This window comes from Cryptomeria japonica, chromosome 5 (assembly GCF_030272615.1).
Source record: "Cryptomeria japonica chromosome 5, Sugi_1.0, whole genome shotgun sequence".
Classification (NCBI taxonomy): Eukaryota; Viridiplantae; Streptophyta; class Pinopsida; order Cupressales; family Cupressaceae; genus Cryptomeria; species Cryptomeria japonica.
Window position 1 is genome coordinate 928,937,611 of NC_081409.1, and position 13,550 is coordinate 928,951,160.

General features: G+C 38.3%; 1 protein-coding gene across 4 annotated transcripts in view; it reads left to right on the top strand.

Annotated features, from left to right (window-relative positions):
- The window catches only part of LOC131037392 (ABC transporter C family member 13), a 361,462-nt gene that overhangs the window by 324,212 nt on the left and 23,700 nt on the right, over positions 1-13,550 (top strand). For 3 of the 4 annotated variants that reach the window (XM_057969521.2, XM_059221855.1, XM_059221856.1), the window contains one exon: positions 9,425-9,592. In XM_057969521.2, the coding sequence (XP_057825504.2) occupies positions 9,425-9,592 (168 nt within the window). Of the gene's footprint in view, positions 1-9,424; positions 9,593-13,550 lie in introns of those variants that run through there. The other variant, XM_059221854.1, reaches the window with a different exon arrangement.

Below are 13,550 nucleotides of genomic sequence, written 5' to 3' on the forward strand. Positions count from 1 at the left end.
TGTTGGTATTTGAATGCTTTGTGATTACAAATGAATCTGAGAAGCTCCTTTTATATTTTATACTTCTCATTTTTCTCAAAACTACATCAACCTCTGATAGTGTTGCGTCAACTTTGAATATGCTGACATTCCTTTCAAATCCAATCTTGTCAGCATTTTCTTTACTATTCCAAACCAATAACTTATAAACTCATCAAAGGGTTGAAGACTCTTCAAAACCTTGTTGATGTTTGAAGAGGTTGTAGCAACCTTTGCTTTTACGAATGAATTATTTCTTCCCTTTGAGAAAGTTGTGAGCGAGTTGTTAGGGCCCAATGTTGTTCTCAAAATCGTTGGCACTTGATTTGGTTGTGAGAACCACTGGAAACATTGACAATTCCTTTCACAAATTTCTAAATACTTATCTCTTTTGGGTCAAAGTTTCAAGGCTTTTTTGAAACTCCTTCAGCATCCAATGGACCATTGAAGGGATTTTGAGATGTTATGATAACCATTGAAAATGCCCACAAGTTTAACAAAAATTTCAAATGAGCTTTTCATAGATTAGGTCTTTGAAAGTTTGTAAACTTTGTTGAAATTTAATGAAATCTCAAAGAACTTGTAGGTTATGGCAACCCTTGAAAATGCCAATGAATTTTGGAGAAGTCTATCGACAACTTAAGGAATTGTGACAACTATCCAAAGTGTTGATAAGGTTTGGAAGAATTGCTAGAGGCCTATCGAAGCTATTAATGGCTTAAAGACATGAAAATTTTGAAATTTTTCCAAGTGACATATCATTGACAAAATGTTGAAAAAGGACACTGGAAAAAATTGAAGGTAACATGAATTAGGGGGCACTAGGCTTTGGAAATGCCACTTTTGTTCCCTTGAATTCCAAGGCAGCATTATTGAGGTTAATGCACACGTTCACACCCAAGGGAAAGGTGTAGAGATACGTAGCAAGTTGGCACTTCAACAAATCATAAAGATAAGTAAATTGTGAGCTAGTGGTGAAGACAAAACACTTGGAGCTGCTAGCATGCTAGTGAGAGATACGAGCACTGTCCAAGAGTCACAATTTCCTCATTTTTTCTAGTGCAGCAAACCCTAATAGGAAATGTAGGGTGACTAGTGATGCTCCAAACTTGGTGGCATAACTTTTCAACGTTCAATGAAAGGAAGGGGTAAATGATACATTCCATTTTGTAGGCGCACTCTCCTTATTACAAGACAATAGACAAGAACAAATTCTTCATATGTGCCACCGATGGAGATAAAATTGAAGATAAAAATATTGGATAAGAACTTTACCAAGATTAATATTCTTATGGAGTAAATGAAGGCTACCTAGGTCACTAGTGGATGTAGCATAGTTATGGATGGGTGGACAAACATTTAGCATCATCCACTTATCAACGTCATTGTAATGTCCCCTTCTCTGCAATGATTAGTTCAGTGGTCCATTGACCTATTCCGGAGGCCCATAGGCTATTTGGAAAGGAGAATGAGGGTTTACCAGGAGGGAATTCTTCAGCTCTATCTATGGTTTCCTTCTAGGTTTTTCATGAGCTCCAGGGTAGCATAACATGCATTTGATTCTTTGGCGAAGTGAGAACCTACTATTTTTAGTAAGTTAGGGTTTGGCTGTTTGGATTGTGTTGTCTTACTGATCTTTGCGAAGATCATGTTTTTCAGAGGAGTATTCCATGACTTACTATTTTTAGTAAATGGCAGTATTGAGCAATTCTATTTTTAGCAGTTTGGACAGGGTCATGATCCTATAGCAGTTCAATGGTCTTCATTGCTCAGCTTCATCCTGGATTTTGTTGATAATCAGTATTGGAGTCATAAGTGATTTAATTAAATATTATTTCTTTATCCTAAGGTTTAATATTTAATTATTTTATTACTGATTAATGTTATATTGGGCGACTTAGGAAAAGACATATTTATATCTAATATCAATGTTATATTTTCCTAAGTTGGGCGTTGAAATTTGAAGAATGCATTAAGTTATTGCTGAAGACTTAGGCAAGTTCAAACTTGTTTAATTATTAGTGAAAATGCAACTTGGGCGCCCACCTTGGGAAATGAAATGAAATGTCATTTGGATGCCATGTGATAATGAAATGAAATGCAAATTGGAGAGGTGAATTTGGGAGCATTTACATTTGAATTTCAGAGGGAAAAAACTATAAATACAAGTGTTTGGCCTCCCATTTGGATATCTTATGAAATTGCATTGTTATGTTGCTGGTTTGGTGATTGAAAATCTGAGCTTCGAAGTGTGGCTTCCTAGCTAAGTCTCAGTTTCGTACTTGGAAGATAGTACCTAGCTATGTTCTTGTAATTCCAGTGATGTCCGTGAGTGTTTTGCAAATTGTGGAGAGTTTTGTGTGGATTTTGGAGTGTTTCTTTGTTGCTGGTCGCGGAGTTGCTGAAACCATATTTTGCTCATACCTCTTGACCAAGTGATTGCATCGTTCTGGGTATCGGCTCTTCAGAAGCGTATTGGGAAGACAATCATTCTCCTATCTTGGCGTGGCTTTTGGTGGTCATCACAATTTTTGGTTGCAAATTGAAGTTTTCTGCTGTAGCGCCATTTTCAGACTTACCTTGGGATGCATGCAACACATTCGGGGCTTCCAAGTTGCGAGTTTGAGGTATTGGATTGGTTGCCTATGTTATATTAGTCATTTGCATTTTATTTGGTGTGATTCCGGTTAGTTTTGAGAAAGTTATGAGTGTTTTGGTGTTTCCAGTAGTGGCTGGATAGTGTGTTTTCTAGCTTGCAGAATTAGAACAGCAGTAGTGTTCAAGTGTGGTGTGATTTTGATAGTGGATTGTTTGAGATCAGCATTAAGCTTCTTATCTTATCTCATATCTCTATTTTGTAAGATTGTTTCAGTAGTACTGATCAATCATTCTTGTTGTTTTTATTTGTAATTACCACTGCATAAGTGGAAGAGGCTGGCTTAGCCGCCTTCTTGCTTTGTAATTCAGTTTATGTACTCAATCCTCCCACTGAATAAGTGGTCGAGTGATAAGTTTTATGCAATTGTCCTCCCGCTGAAATATGCGGTAGAGTGATAGCTTAATGTAATGTCCTCTCGCTGAAATACGCGGTAGAGCGATTGAGTTTCAGTTTCTTGTTATTTCCCTTGGTTGGTTTACCGCCAAGAGTTCAGTTTCTATCCTGCTGGATAAGCAGAAGGGGCCGGCTTTCCGCCCGTGCATTGTAATTTCAGTTTGATTTAATGGTGCTAATGATCCCCGGAACACTGTATGCTCTCACCCTTCCAGATTGGGCTCTCAGTGAACAAAAGGTGGAAGGGTTCCCTTTTAGCAGTTTGGATTATTTTTCTAACCTTAACAGGTTATGGTGTTTGCTTGTAACTCTTATTGCTAAAAACAAAAAAAAATTAAGGGGAATATTACAGTCATGGTCACCTATAAAAATGAACCTTACTGCCTTAAGGTTTTTGATTGTTCATGGAATTGCAAGGATGATGATTACTAGTTCTAAATCCTTAGAGATGCAATTGAGGAGGTTGGGTTAGCGAATGTGGTGTAGGTTATGAAAAATGCATGTAATAGCCACCCTAGAATTTTGTTTGAAATTTACATCAACTGAAAGTAAGATTACAATGCAATGTTCATTGCACCTTCTAATCACCCAAATCTCAGGATGGGCAAGGTGAGAGCATATGTTGAAAAGATTACATAACACACTATATTGTAGCAATTGAAATGAGAGCCGGCCAAATCCACTTTTGCAGTGGAGTGCGATACAACTAAAATGAAATGATACTTCATGCTTATTCAACGAATTGTGAGTACAATAATGGGCAAACAAGAGGGCACTTCCACTTATGCATCAGGAAAGTTTAGTGCAAATGTAACCACTTGTTCAATGGGGTGAGCAACAACCAAATCATCCACTTATTCAATGGGTAAATATAAAACATCTCTTCCACTTATTCAGTGTTGAGTGAATACAATATTACCACTTATTCAGTGGGGTAAGTATCAGCAATAAACAAAGATTAATCCCATTGGTGGTACTACCATCTAGTGTTACAATATCAAATGCATAGAAATGAAAGCTCTTCAGCAGCATAACCATCCAATGTATTACAAGATTAGTCCATATGCAAAATAAACAGTGTTCAAGAAGCATAACAATTGATATGAAGTGTTGGTAATTAAGAACTGTTGTAAAGAAGAGTGATGAAGAGAGCTATAGTAGGTCTGATAGCATTCTGTGATATGCTAAAGCAAGTCTGGACAACAAGATAATCATCCAGCAACTCACTAACACATGCCCAAAAACTTCAACAAACAATCATAAGCTGGTAATGTACCTCATAGCACACCCAGACTTCACTGAATCACTTAGGAAAGAGAATATAACAATCGAGTGACTGAGATCAGACCTGTACAGGTCTGTCATCAAGCTAGTACAATAGGTATACCGTATAACACCATCAGCATCATCGAAAACACCTCCAAAATCATCAAAGTGCTATGTCAAATGGTTTGGAATAAATTTAGAAGATCACTACACCTCCAAAATCATCAAAGTGCTATGTCAAATGGTTTGGAATAAATTTAGAAGATCACTACACCTCCAAACAAGGTGAAAACCAACTAAAATACCAAGCACTTTTCCCAGCATGAGTCACACCCTCGAACAATCACTTGTACGGCCTGTACTTGATGGTATGACCAACAAACTCTTGAAAAAATGAATGTAATATACACCTTGTTTTTTTTTTTCAGAGTTTTGTTTGCTTATAGATGGTTTGGATTGAAACACAATGTAATGGATAATGCAGAGACAAAATATTGCAGCAACAATATAATCTAAATATTTGCAATCCTCTTCAAAATGAAATTAACCCACAATTGGAAATGGTTTTCAGATTTGATTTCAGAAATTTGATTACAATATAGCATCAAAAGGAACACCAGATAGCCAAAATGCTTCAAATATACAATACAAGCATACCCACTAAATCTGGACATACACAGGTCTGAGTTTTCATTGAATCTGCATACTGGCATCAATAAACTTGGATGCCACCTTCCAATATCTCCTCCAAAAGCCACGAATTGGATGTCTTTTAATGGGAAGGCCCTAAATACCTCCAAACAGCAACAAGAAACACTCCAAACCCTAACCACCCTCACCACAAACTCCCACGCCACTTCCAAGCTTGTACAGCCAACCAAGGAAATGGTACGGATGGAAAAACAGGCAATGAACAATAGAAATTCTTCAATAAAATCAGCTCTTCTTGCCTTGAAATCTGTACTTTGAAATCCTCTGAAGAAACACAGTAAATCAATCTTAGATGAAGCCTAATGTGATTCTCGAATGAAATCACTAGTCAATCCTCCAGGCTAATCTTTCACTAACAAAGATGTTCTCTACAAGGGTTTTTGTCCTCTCAAAGCCACAAGATGAACAAGTTCAATGCAGCAAGTTCTGTTTTCAATATCAAATCTATGCATAATAAAAAATGAGATCAGAAACCTTGAAATCCTCTGAAGAAACACAGTAGATCAAGTTCTTGCCTTGAAATCTGTTCTTTGAAATCCTCTTTAGAAACACAGTAAATCAATCTTAGATGAAGCCTAATGTGATTCTTGAATGAAATCACTAGTCAATCCTCCAGGCTAATCTTTCACTAACAAAGATGTTCTCTACAAGGGTTTTTTTCCTCTCAAAGCCACAAGATGAACAAGTTCAATGCAGCAAGTTCTGTTTTCAATATCAAATCTATGCATAATAAAAAATGAGATCAAAAACCTTGAAATCCTCTGAAGAAACACAGTAGATCAAGTTCTTGCCTTGAAATCTGTACTTTGAAATCCTCTTTAGAAACACAGTAAATCAATCTTAGATGAAGCCTAATGTGATTCTTGAATGAAATCACTAGTCAATCCTCCAGGCTAATCTTTCACTAACAAAGATGTTCTCTACAAGGGTTTTTGTCCTCTCAAAGCCACAAGATGAACAAGTTCAATGCAGCAAGTTCTGTTTTCAATATCAAATCTATGCATAATAAAAAATGAGATCAAAAACCCAGTATATACTCCTCCAAAAGCCCACAGCCCCTTTTGGGTTTTGCTCCTTTTTAATTTAATTTAATATCACCTTATGACTCTTGACATTGGCGCCCACTTCTAAAAGAACATTTTATTTAATATTTGAAACTATACCTTATAACTTGGAGCACCTACTTAGTCATTTTAATAAATTAAATAACATTAAAGTTAAATCTTTAATTTAACTTTAATATTTTTATTGTTATTCAAATTAATCTCTTTGGAGCACATTAACTATCAAGATATCATCAGATGCATTTACCAACATTCCCAAAATAGAAATACTGTCAATTGGCCAAGTCGGTGTCCAGATTGCCACTCACTAAAAACTTAAAAACAGACAAATTGTTCAAATCCCCTCCACAAAAGGTCATAATCCAAATCTCAACCAATCAAGCTCAAAGCCACACCTGTCATCGTCGGGACTGAATTGTCATCAAATGCCCAATGAGTTCCCTAACCCTAACTTATTAACCTATGGGAACCCACTGAATATGCTAACGGTCAACATGCTAATAGTGCTTAGGAAGGGGACATTACAATGAACCCCCTTTAGAGGTGCAACAATGTCATGTAAATGGCAACCGAAACTACAAACAATATTATGCCAAACCACCTTTATACCTGTAATCAAAGATTGTATGGCCTGACATGAGGAATGGTCTAATCTACTTGGGAAGAATGGTACGACCAACAAGAAAAAGGTTCTTCAACTCTTCCTCAAATAAACTTCAACAATCTGACCACAGATATCAAAAATCAACAACTTCAAAAGACATCAAGTAGATCCATATCTGCAATCCAAACTAGAACTATTCTCTGTATCACAATGGTGATCTCTGTATGAAACCACACTAGCTAGCTAAGAGGGGTTTCACTCCTCAAACCAGCAAATGCAAGAGGGTTTTCATCCTCAAGAATCTTTGGAAGGACTCAAGTTCTCTCCGACAAAAGAAAATATCATTGTCCAAGTCTAAACTCTAAAATGAGCCCTAAAACCTACTTTTTTGGAGGGAAATAACCAATTTTAAAATAGGATAATTTTTTTTACCTCACAAAAAGACCTCTTTGGAGAATTAATTTCATGTGCAAAGTCCCCCAAGACAAGGCGTCCAACTTAGAACACATCTCAATACCTTTTTAGCAAGTTATTACACTAAGTTGCCCATTTATTATTTTTCAATATTAGACAACTTAAGTGAATAATTAATTAATAACTCAATAATTAATCCAAGTTGCAGAAAGCAATGAAATGACATAGAAATCTGACTCAGATCATACCAACATGATACTGAAGACTTGGGATGATGATCGGAGGCAACTGGGTGACTTACTAAAAATAGACTACTCTTCCAAGAAGTTTGGAGAGCTCCCAAAACATCGGAAACAAATTCTAAAAGCATCAAAAGGCTCATCAAGGCCAACTTATCTCACTGCCAACAACCATAACTCTACAAGTTTGGACTTGTATCCTCAAGAACTTTGGAGACCTCCCTTGTTCACCAATTAGCCTTCGGAAGAACTTGGAAACTAAGTTAATTGTTCACATTTCACAAATCACTTTTGCTAAAAATGGGGACATTACAATGTGGCCTATGTGTGCAAAGTTGTGAGTAAAATGATTGAGGCAGCCTATAGACATATTTGGTAGATTTCTTCCCGTGTGAATAGCATTACTACAACACATGGAAGAAATTTAGTGCATTGAAGTTTTGAACAAGTTTTCATGATGCTAGAGATGTGCAATTATTCATCTACAACCACCACCCTCCACATGCATTATTGTATACCTTCTCCAAGAAGGAATTTTTAAAAACTATGGTGACTAGATATTCATCTTACTTCATTCTCTCAGAGAGGATGCTTGTGCTGGAATAGGCATATCAAAATGGTCATGACACAAAAGTGTAATTGGTGGCTTGACTATAAGTCAAAGCATGGGAAGATGGTGAAGAAAGTGATAAAAATTGACACTTTTTGGGCTGATGCAAAATACATTTCTCTAGTCTTCACATTTATCAGCTATGGCCACATGAAGGTTTTGTACAATAGAAAGATCCCACATTACAGTTCTATCATGATCTATAGTTCTATCATGAACATATTAGGCCAATTATTCAACAGAGATGGGAGAAGTTCAATACTCCCTCGCACACGGATACGTATGAATTGGACTCAAATTGGTACATGTAAAGGCTTCACAAGGTTACCCCTCTACAAGATGTTGAGATGAAGGCAAGGTCATGAAGGGTATTAAAAAATGTTAGTGCAAAGGATGTGGTGATCATTCGTAATAAGTGAAAAAGATTTGCCACTCTTAGGGGATATCTATAAGAGGGCCAAGCTAATAGAGAAACCATGGCACAAGACGATCCAATTTTGTGGTGGACTATGCATAGGCCTTAACAATCACATTAGCCATTGAGGCTTACCTCTAGGAGGGTGGAGAAGTTTGTAGTTGTACATATCTACATGCATCTCATTGACTATAACATGCTTATGTACAAGGAGACTCTAACAACCCGATGTGACCTAGAGCTAAAGGAGTCAACACAAGGTAATGATGATTTAGCACAAAAAAGGTTGGTTGGCACTAGTTTGGAGGAGCTTGACCTTGAGAAGTGTAGCAATTCCAATGATGAGGAGTCTAATACAAACTTTGGGGATGATTGGAGGCATTGCACTGTTGGCCAATTGTATTTGAATTTGAATTTAATTATCACAATCACATTTTGGATATAATAATGTATTGATACTTAGCATTTTCATTGTTAAATGCAATGTGTTTAGTATTAGGTAGTTTACAATTTCAATTGTCATTTCTCAAACATTTGTTTATAACTAATTTTCAAATATTATACTATGTTTTCTCCATTGCCACCCTACCATCCCAAACTTAGGCCCTTCGTCCCTTCATCCCCAAAATACTATCCCTACCCCCATTCCAAGACTCTGTGGAACTATGCTTATTGCCTATTTGCAGTATGATAGGGTTCTGATTCTACCTACATGTGTTTCTTTATTAAAACATTATCACATGAGATATAGTTCTTTTCTCAAAACAAATAATTTGTAACCAATACTGTTAAAAACTTAAATGTTGGAAGATAAAATTAAATTTTAGAATTTATCATTGAAGCATGTCTATGATTTTTATAGAAATCTAATTGAAAATATCATGCAATAATTTTTCAACCATTATTTTTAGTGAGCCATATGTACAATTTTCTTTCCAAGCCCATGGGGAAACAAAATTGCTTTTTGAAAAAGTAAATTAATTTTTTATTATATATCTATTTAATATATGGCTCTTTTGATGAATATGTAGGTGTTGTGCTTAGATGAATGCACTGCAAATGTAGACCCAGAAACTACTTCATTAATCAAGGATACTGTGGCAACAGAATGCAAGGGTATGACAGTGATAACAATAGCACACCGTATTACTACCATTTCCAACATGGATCGTGTTCTTATATTTGACCAAGGGACTATTGTAAGTCGGATTTGAATTCTCTCTTATCATAAATTTCTTATCTAATGAGAATAGATTGCTAATAGTTCATAAGTAGGATTTCTGAAAAATTAGACACAAATTGGAGTGTTAATTATAAAGTATTGATCTTTATGTAGAGAGATATTTTTTGGCTGTATTGCATTTTCCATACGATATAATTTGTGAAATTGTCAGCTTAGCAAAATTCATTTACAAATTGTAGGTAAGATTTGAAATACCATTTTAGTAGTATCGTAAAAAACAATGTTTATTTTGTTTCTTTGTCGCTCTATATTCCATCAACAGTCTATTCTTTTGGTTGCATCAAGATATGACCCTATATAGGTGTATCAAAATAAATAGTGTTAGTTAGGACTTTACTGCTACAAATTTTACAAGTTGAATCATACCGCTTATTCAATGAATTGCTACTAATTCAACTTACGAGGCCAAAATTTAGATGTGAGATACAACAATTTATTTCCCAATACACTATCATGCTCTCTGCTCAAGCGTAAGTTCATGGATGACCTATGTCTTTTTTTTTTTAAATTCCGTAGGTTATTGGCGTAGTAGAAAAAAGGGAAAATGAATTAAATTTGGTCTCATTGATAAAGTCACTTCATATCTGATTTTGCAAAAATCATTAGTTTGTTTCTCAGCTAGTTAGCACAACCTTTCCACTGAATACTCCTATCCATAGCAGCAAAAATATTTTGGGAAAAAATTGCCAAATCAAAAGTATTGGTTACAAATTATCTTCCAACATTTAAGTCTGAGGATGATAACTTGTAACCTCTGAGTTTGTGCATTAGTCTGAGGATGATAAGCTAAGCTGAAATTCAGCTTTGTTCCCAATGTTGCATTCAATGTTGCCCAAAATCTTGAGATGAAATGTGTATCTATATCAGATATGATGGTTTCAGCCACTCCATGTAAGCGAAAAATCTCTTGAACAAACTTCTTGGCTAGGATCCATGATCCATCCTTGAGATTTCCTAGAATAAAATGTGCTACTTTTGTCAACTTATCCACAACTACTAAGATGCAATCATGTTTATTCTTAGACATTGGCAACCCTTGTATGAAGTCCATGCTAATTACTTGCCATTTGTACTCTGGTATGTTGTGTGGAAATAAAAGTCCTCCTGGATGCATATGCTTAGCCTTAACTCACTGGCACTCCAAGCATTAAGCCACAAATGCTATGACATCTTTCTTGCGCATTGGCCAAAAGTATAGAGACTTTAATTCTGCAACCATCTTGGTCACTCTAGGGTGACCCAAATATGGTGTATTATGGACCTCTTCAAGAATTAACTTTCTTAGATCTCCAGAATCAAGAAATTCATCCTCCCTTGATATCTTAATAAGCCATCAAACTCTAACACATATCCTTCAAAACAAGGGTCCAAAGGGTTCTTCTCTAAAGCTTGCTTCACTCTATCATAATGCTCATCCCCTGGTAGATGTTGAATAACTTTTTGTCTTAGACTAGATCTAGTGATGGCTATTGTTGCCGGGAATAATCATTATGTTATGTTGTTATATTATGTTTATGTTGTCGTCGGTAATAATGAGTTACGGCGGTCAGTTAGTTAGCCGACGGGTAGGTAGTTGGAGTCGCGACGGTTGTGTCGCGCCCCTTCGGGTATTATATATTGTGTACCTTTTCTTCGAAGTAGGATCATGTTAGTCGTGTCAGATGTAATGTTATAAGCACTTATTGTACATAGACTGTGGAATTAATACAGAGGCTGGTTATTTAATATATTTCCATTATGTTCTGTGCATTTACTTTCTGCATTTAACCGTTTACCCGAGAGGGCAAACATTTGGCGCCGCTGCCTAGACGAACTCGGGAACGGAAGACACGGATGGCGCATAGACACAATGGGCCTACCCGTTGGTGAAGTAAACCCGGAGGCCGATGACGCACGGACAGAACTTTACACAGGAGAAGACACGGCAACGCGAGAATTTTCAATTTTGCTCTAGGTAGCCATTCAGACATACGTTCGACGAGAAGCAGCGGAGGCAGAAATCCCACCAAGTGCCGTGTGGACAGCGCTGGAGGTTAGCCCGGCAGTAAACCGGTTGATGAACCACCTCCCCCGGTTGCTTGCACAGGCATCGCTGGCACAACAAGCCCGCCTGGAGGAGATTGCCCAGGAAGAGCGACGACAACAAATCCTGCAACGCTACGAAGAGAATAGCCGACAGGTAACGGAACGAGATGGCGCCAGGCCAGGAGGAAATTGAACCTTGTAATAATCCCGACACACTGCTGATATAAATTGTGGTCGAAAGGCAAAATAAAAATAAAAATAATAAAAGTTTTTTTGTGTACATGGCGTGTGTTTGTTGTGTATGGAAGTGACTTATGCCCAATAGACTAAATAAAGACAAAAATAAAAAGATACAGAGTGACGCATGGGAAGTGGCACAAACCGCGTTGAATCTCAGACAGCAGATAGAACGAAGGCGTAGGCTAAGGCAGCTTGCCGAAGGACGACCGGCTAAGGGGTTGCCTGAAGGGAACCCAGGAGGTGTCACGGAGGTTGCGGAGGCAGAGATAGACGGAGAGAACTACACTGTCTACACTGTTGTAGGGCTGCCAGAAGGAGTCACGGAGGGTGCCGAAGGAGAACTCTACAATTCGCCAGAATACCACCGTAGGGTAAGAAGCTGCGAAGAGTTGGTGGAACAAACAAGGCGAAGTCTAAACCTGATCGACGCTACTAGAGACTTGCTAAAGAATTTGTCCATTTCAGAGGACAACCGAAGGGAGACAACCAACCGGAGGGAGACACCGGAAGGTGACGGTACGACCGAAGGTGCCGAGGGAGCACAAGGGTACCGTACGGGAGGCAATTTGTTTGGTTCGGTGTCAGCAACTTTTTCCGGAGGACCCACGAGTGGAGGTTCAGTTGCAGGAGGCGGAGGATCGCCAAGTACAAGTACACAAGGAATTAGAGGAGCGAGACCCAGCGGTGGGATGGCGAGTAAACAAAAATTGCCAAAGTTCACAGGGGAGGGCAAGGAAGACCCCTTACGGCATTGCCGTACATGTGAAACCATTTGGTCCGCCAACGGAGTAACAGACCAGGATGACTGGGTACAGCAGTTCCCAACCACGTTACGAGGAGTTGCCATAGATTGGTACTCCGATGTGGACAAGCAAAAAGTGGCCACATGGGCCAATCTACAGAAGGAATTCACGAGGGAGTTTCGGTTGCTCTGTGATGACAATGAAATTGTAACGGAGATATACAGTACCAAACAAGGTACCAGGGAGACAGTACGGGCATACAGTCGGAGGCTGAAAGAACTCTTGGGTAAAATGGAAAGCCAACCCGCAGATGGATTGAAGAAACGATGGTTCGTTGAAGGGTTGAAATCCTCCCTACGGAGGAAGATGAAAATTGTACCCCCGACGTCATATGACGACGCTTATAATAGGGTGATGGACCTGGAGAGCAAACACAAAACATCAAAGAAGAAGAAAAGTAATAAATTCTCATCCGAGGACAATGACTCTTCACAGGAAAGCAGCAGCGATGACGAGGCTGGCAAACGGGTGCAAGCGCTCCAGAAAGACATGGAGCGAATGAGAAAGGAATTCAAAATAATGAGAAGCACTGGTCAGAACGAAGGGGACATATGGTGCACTGAGTGCAAAGAGGAAGGGCACACAAAGGGTACTTGCCAAAAGAAGGCATTCTGTGAGATTTGCCAAGTGATGGGACACTCCACCAAGGAGTGCCCATACAACATGAAAACCCGAGGTACGCAAATGAACCAGGTACTGTTCACGGAGCAGGCCACAACATCCGCACCAGCGGGTACCGGCCAACATACTAACACAACAGCATCATCTAGAGGATACCGGGACAACAGATGCCTCGGCAGAAGGAATAGCAACAATAACAATAACAGAAGCCGTATCCAGTATGAC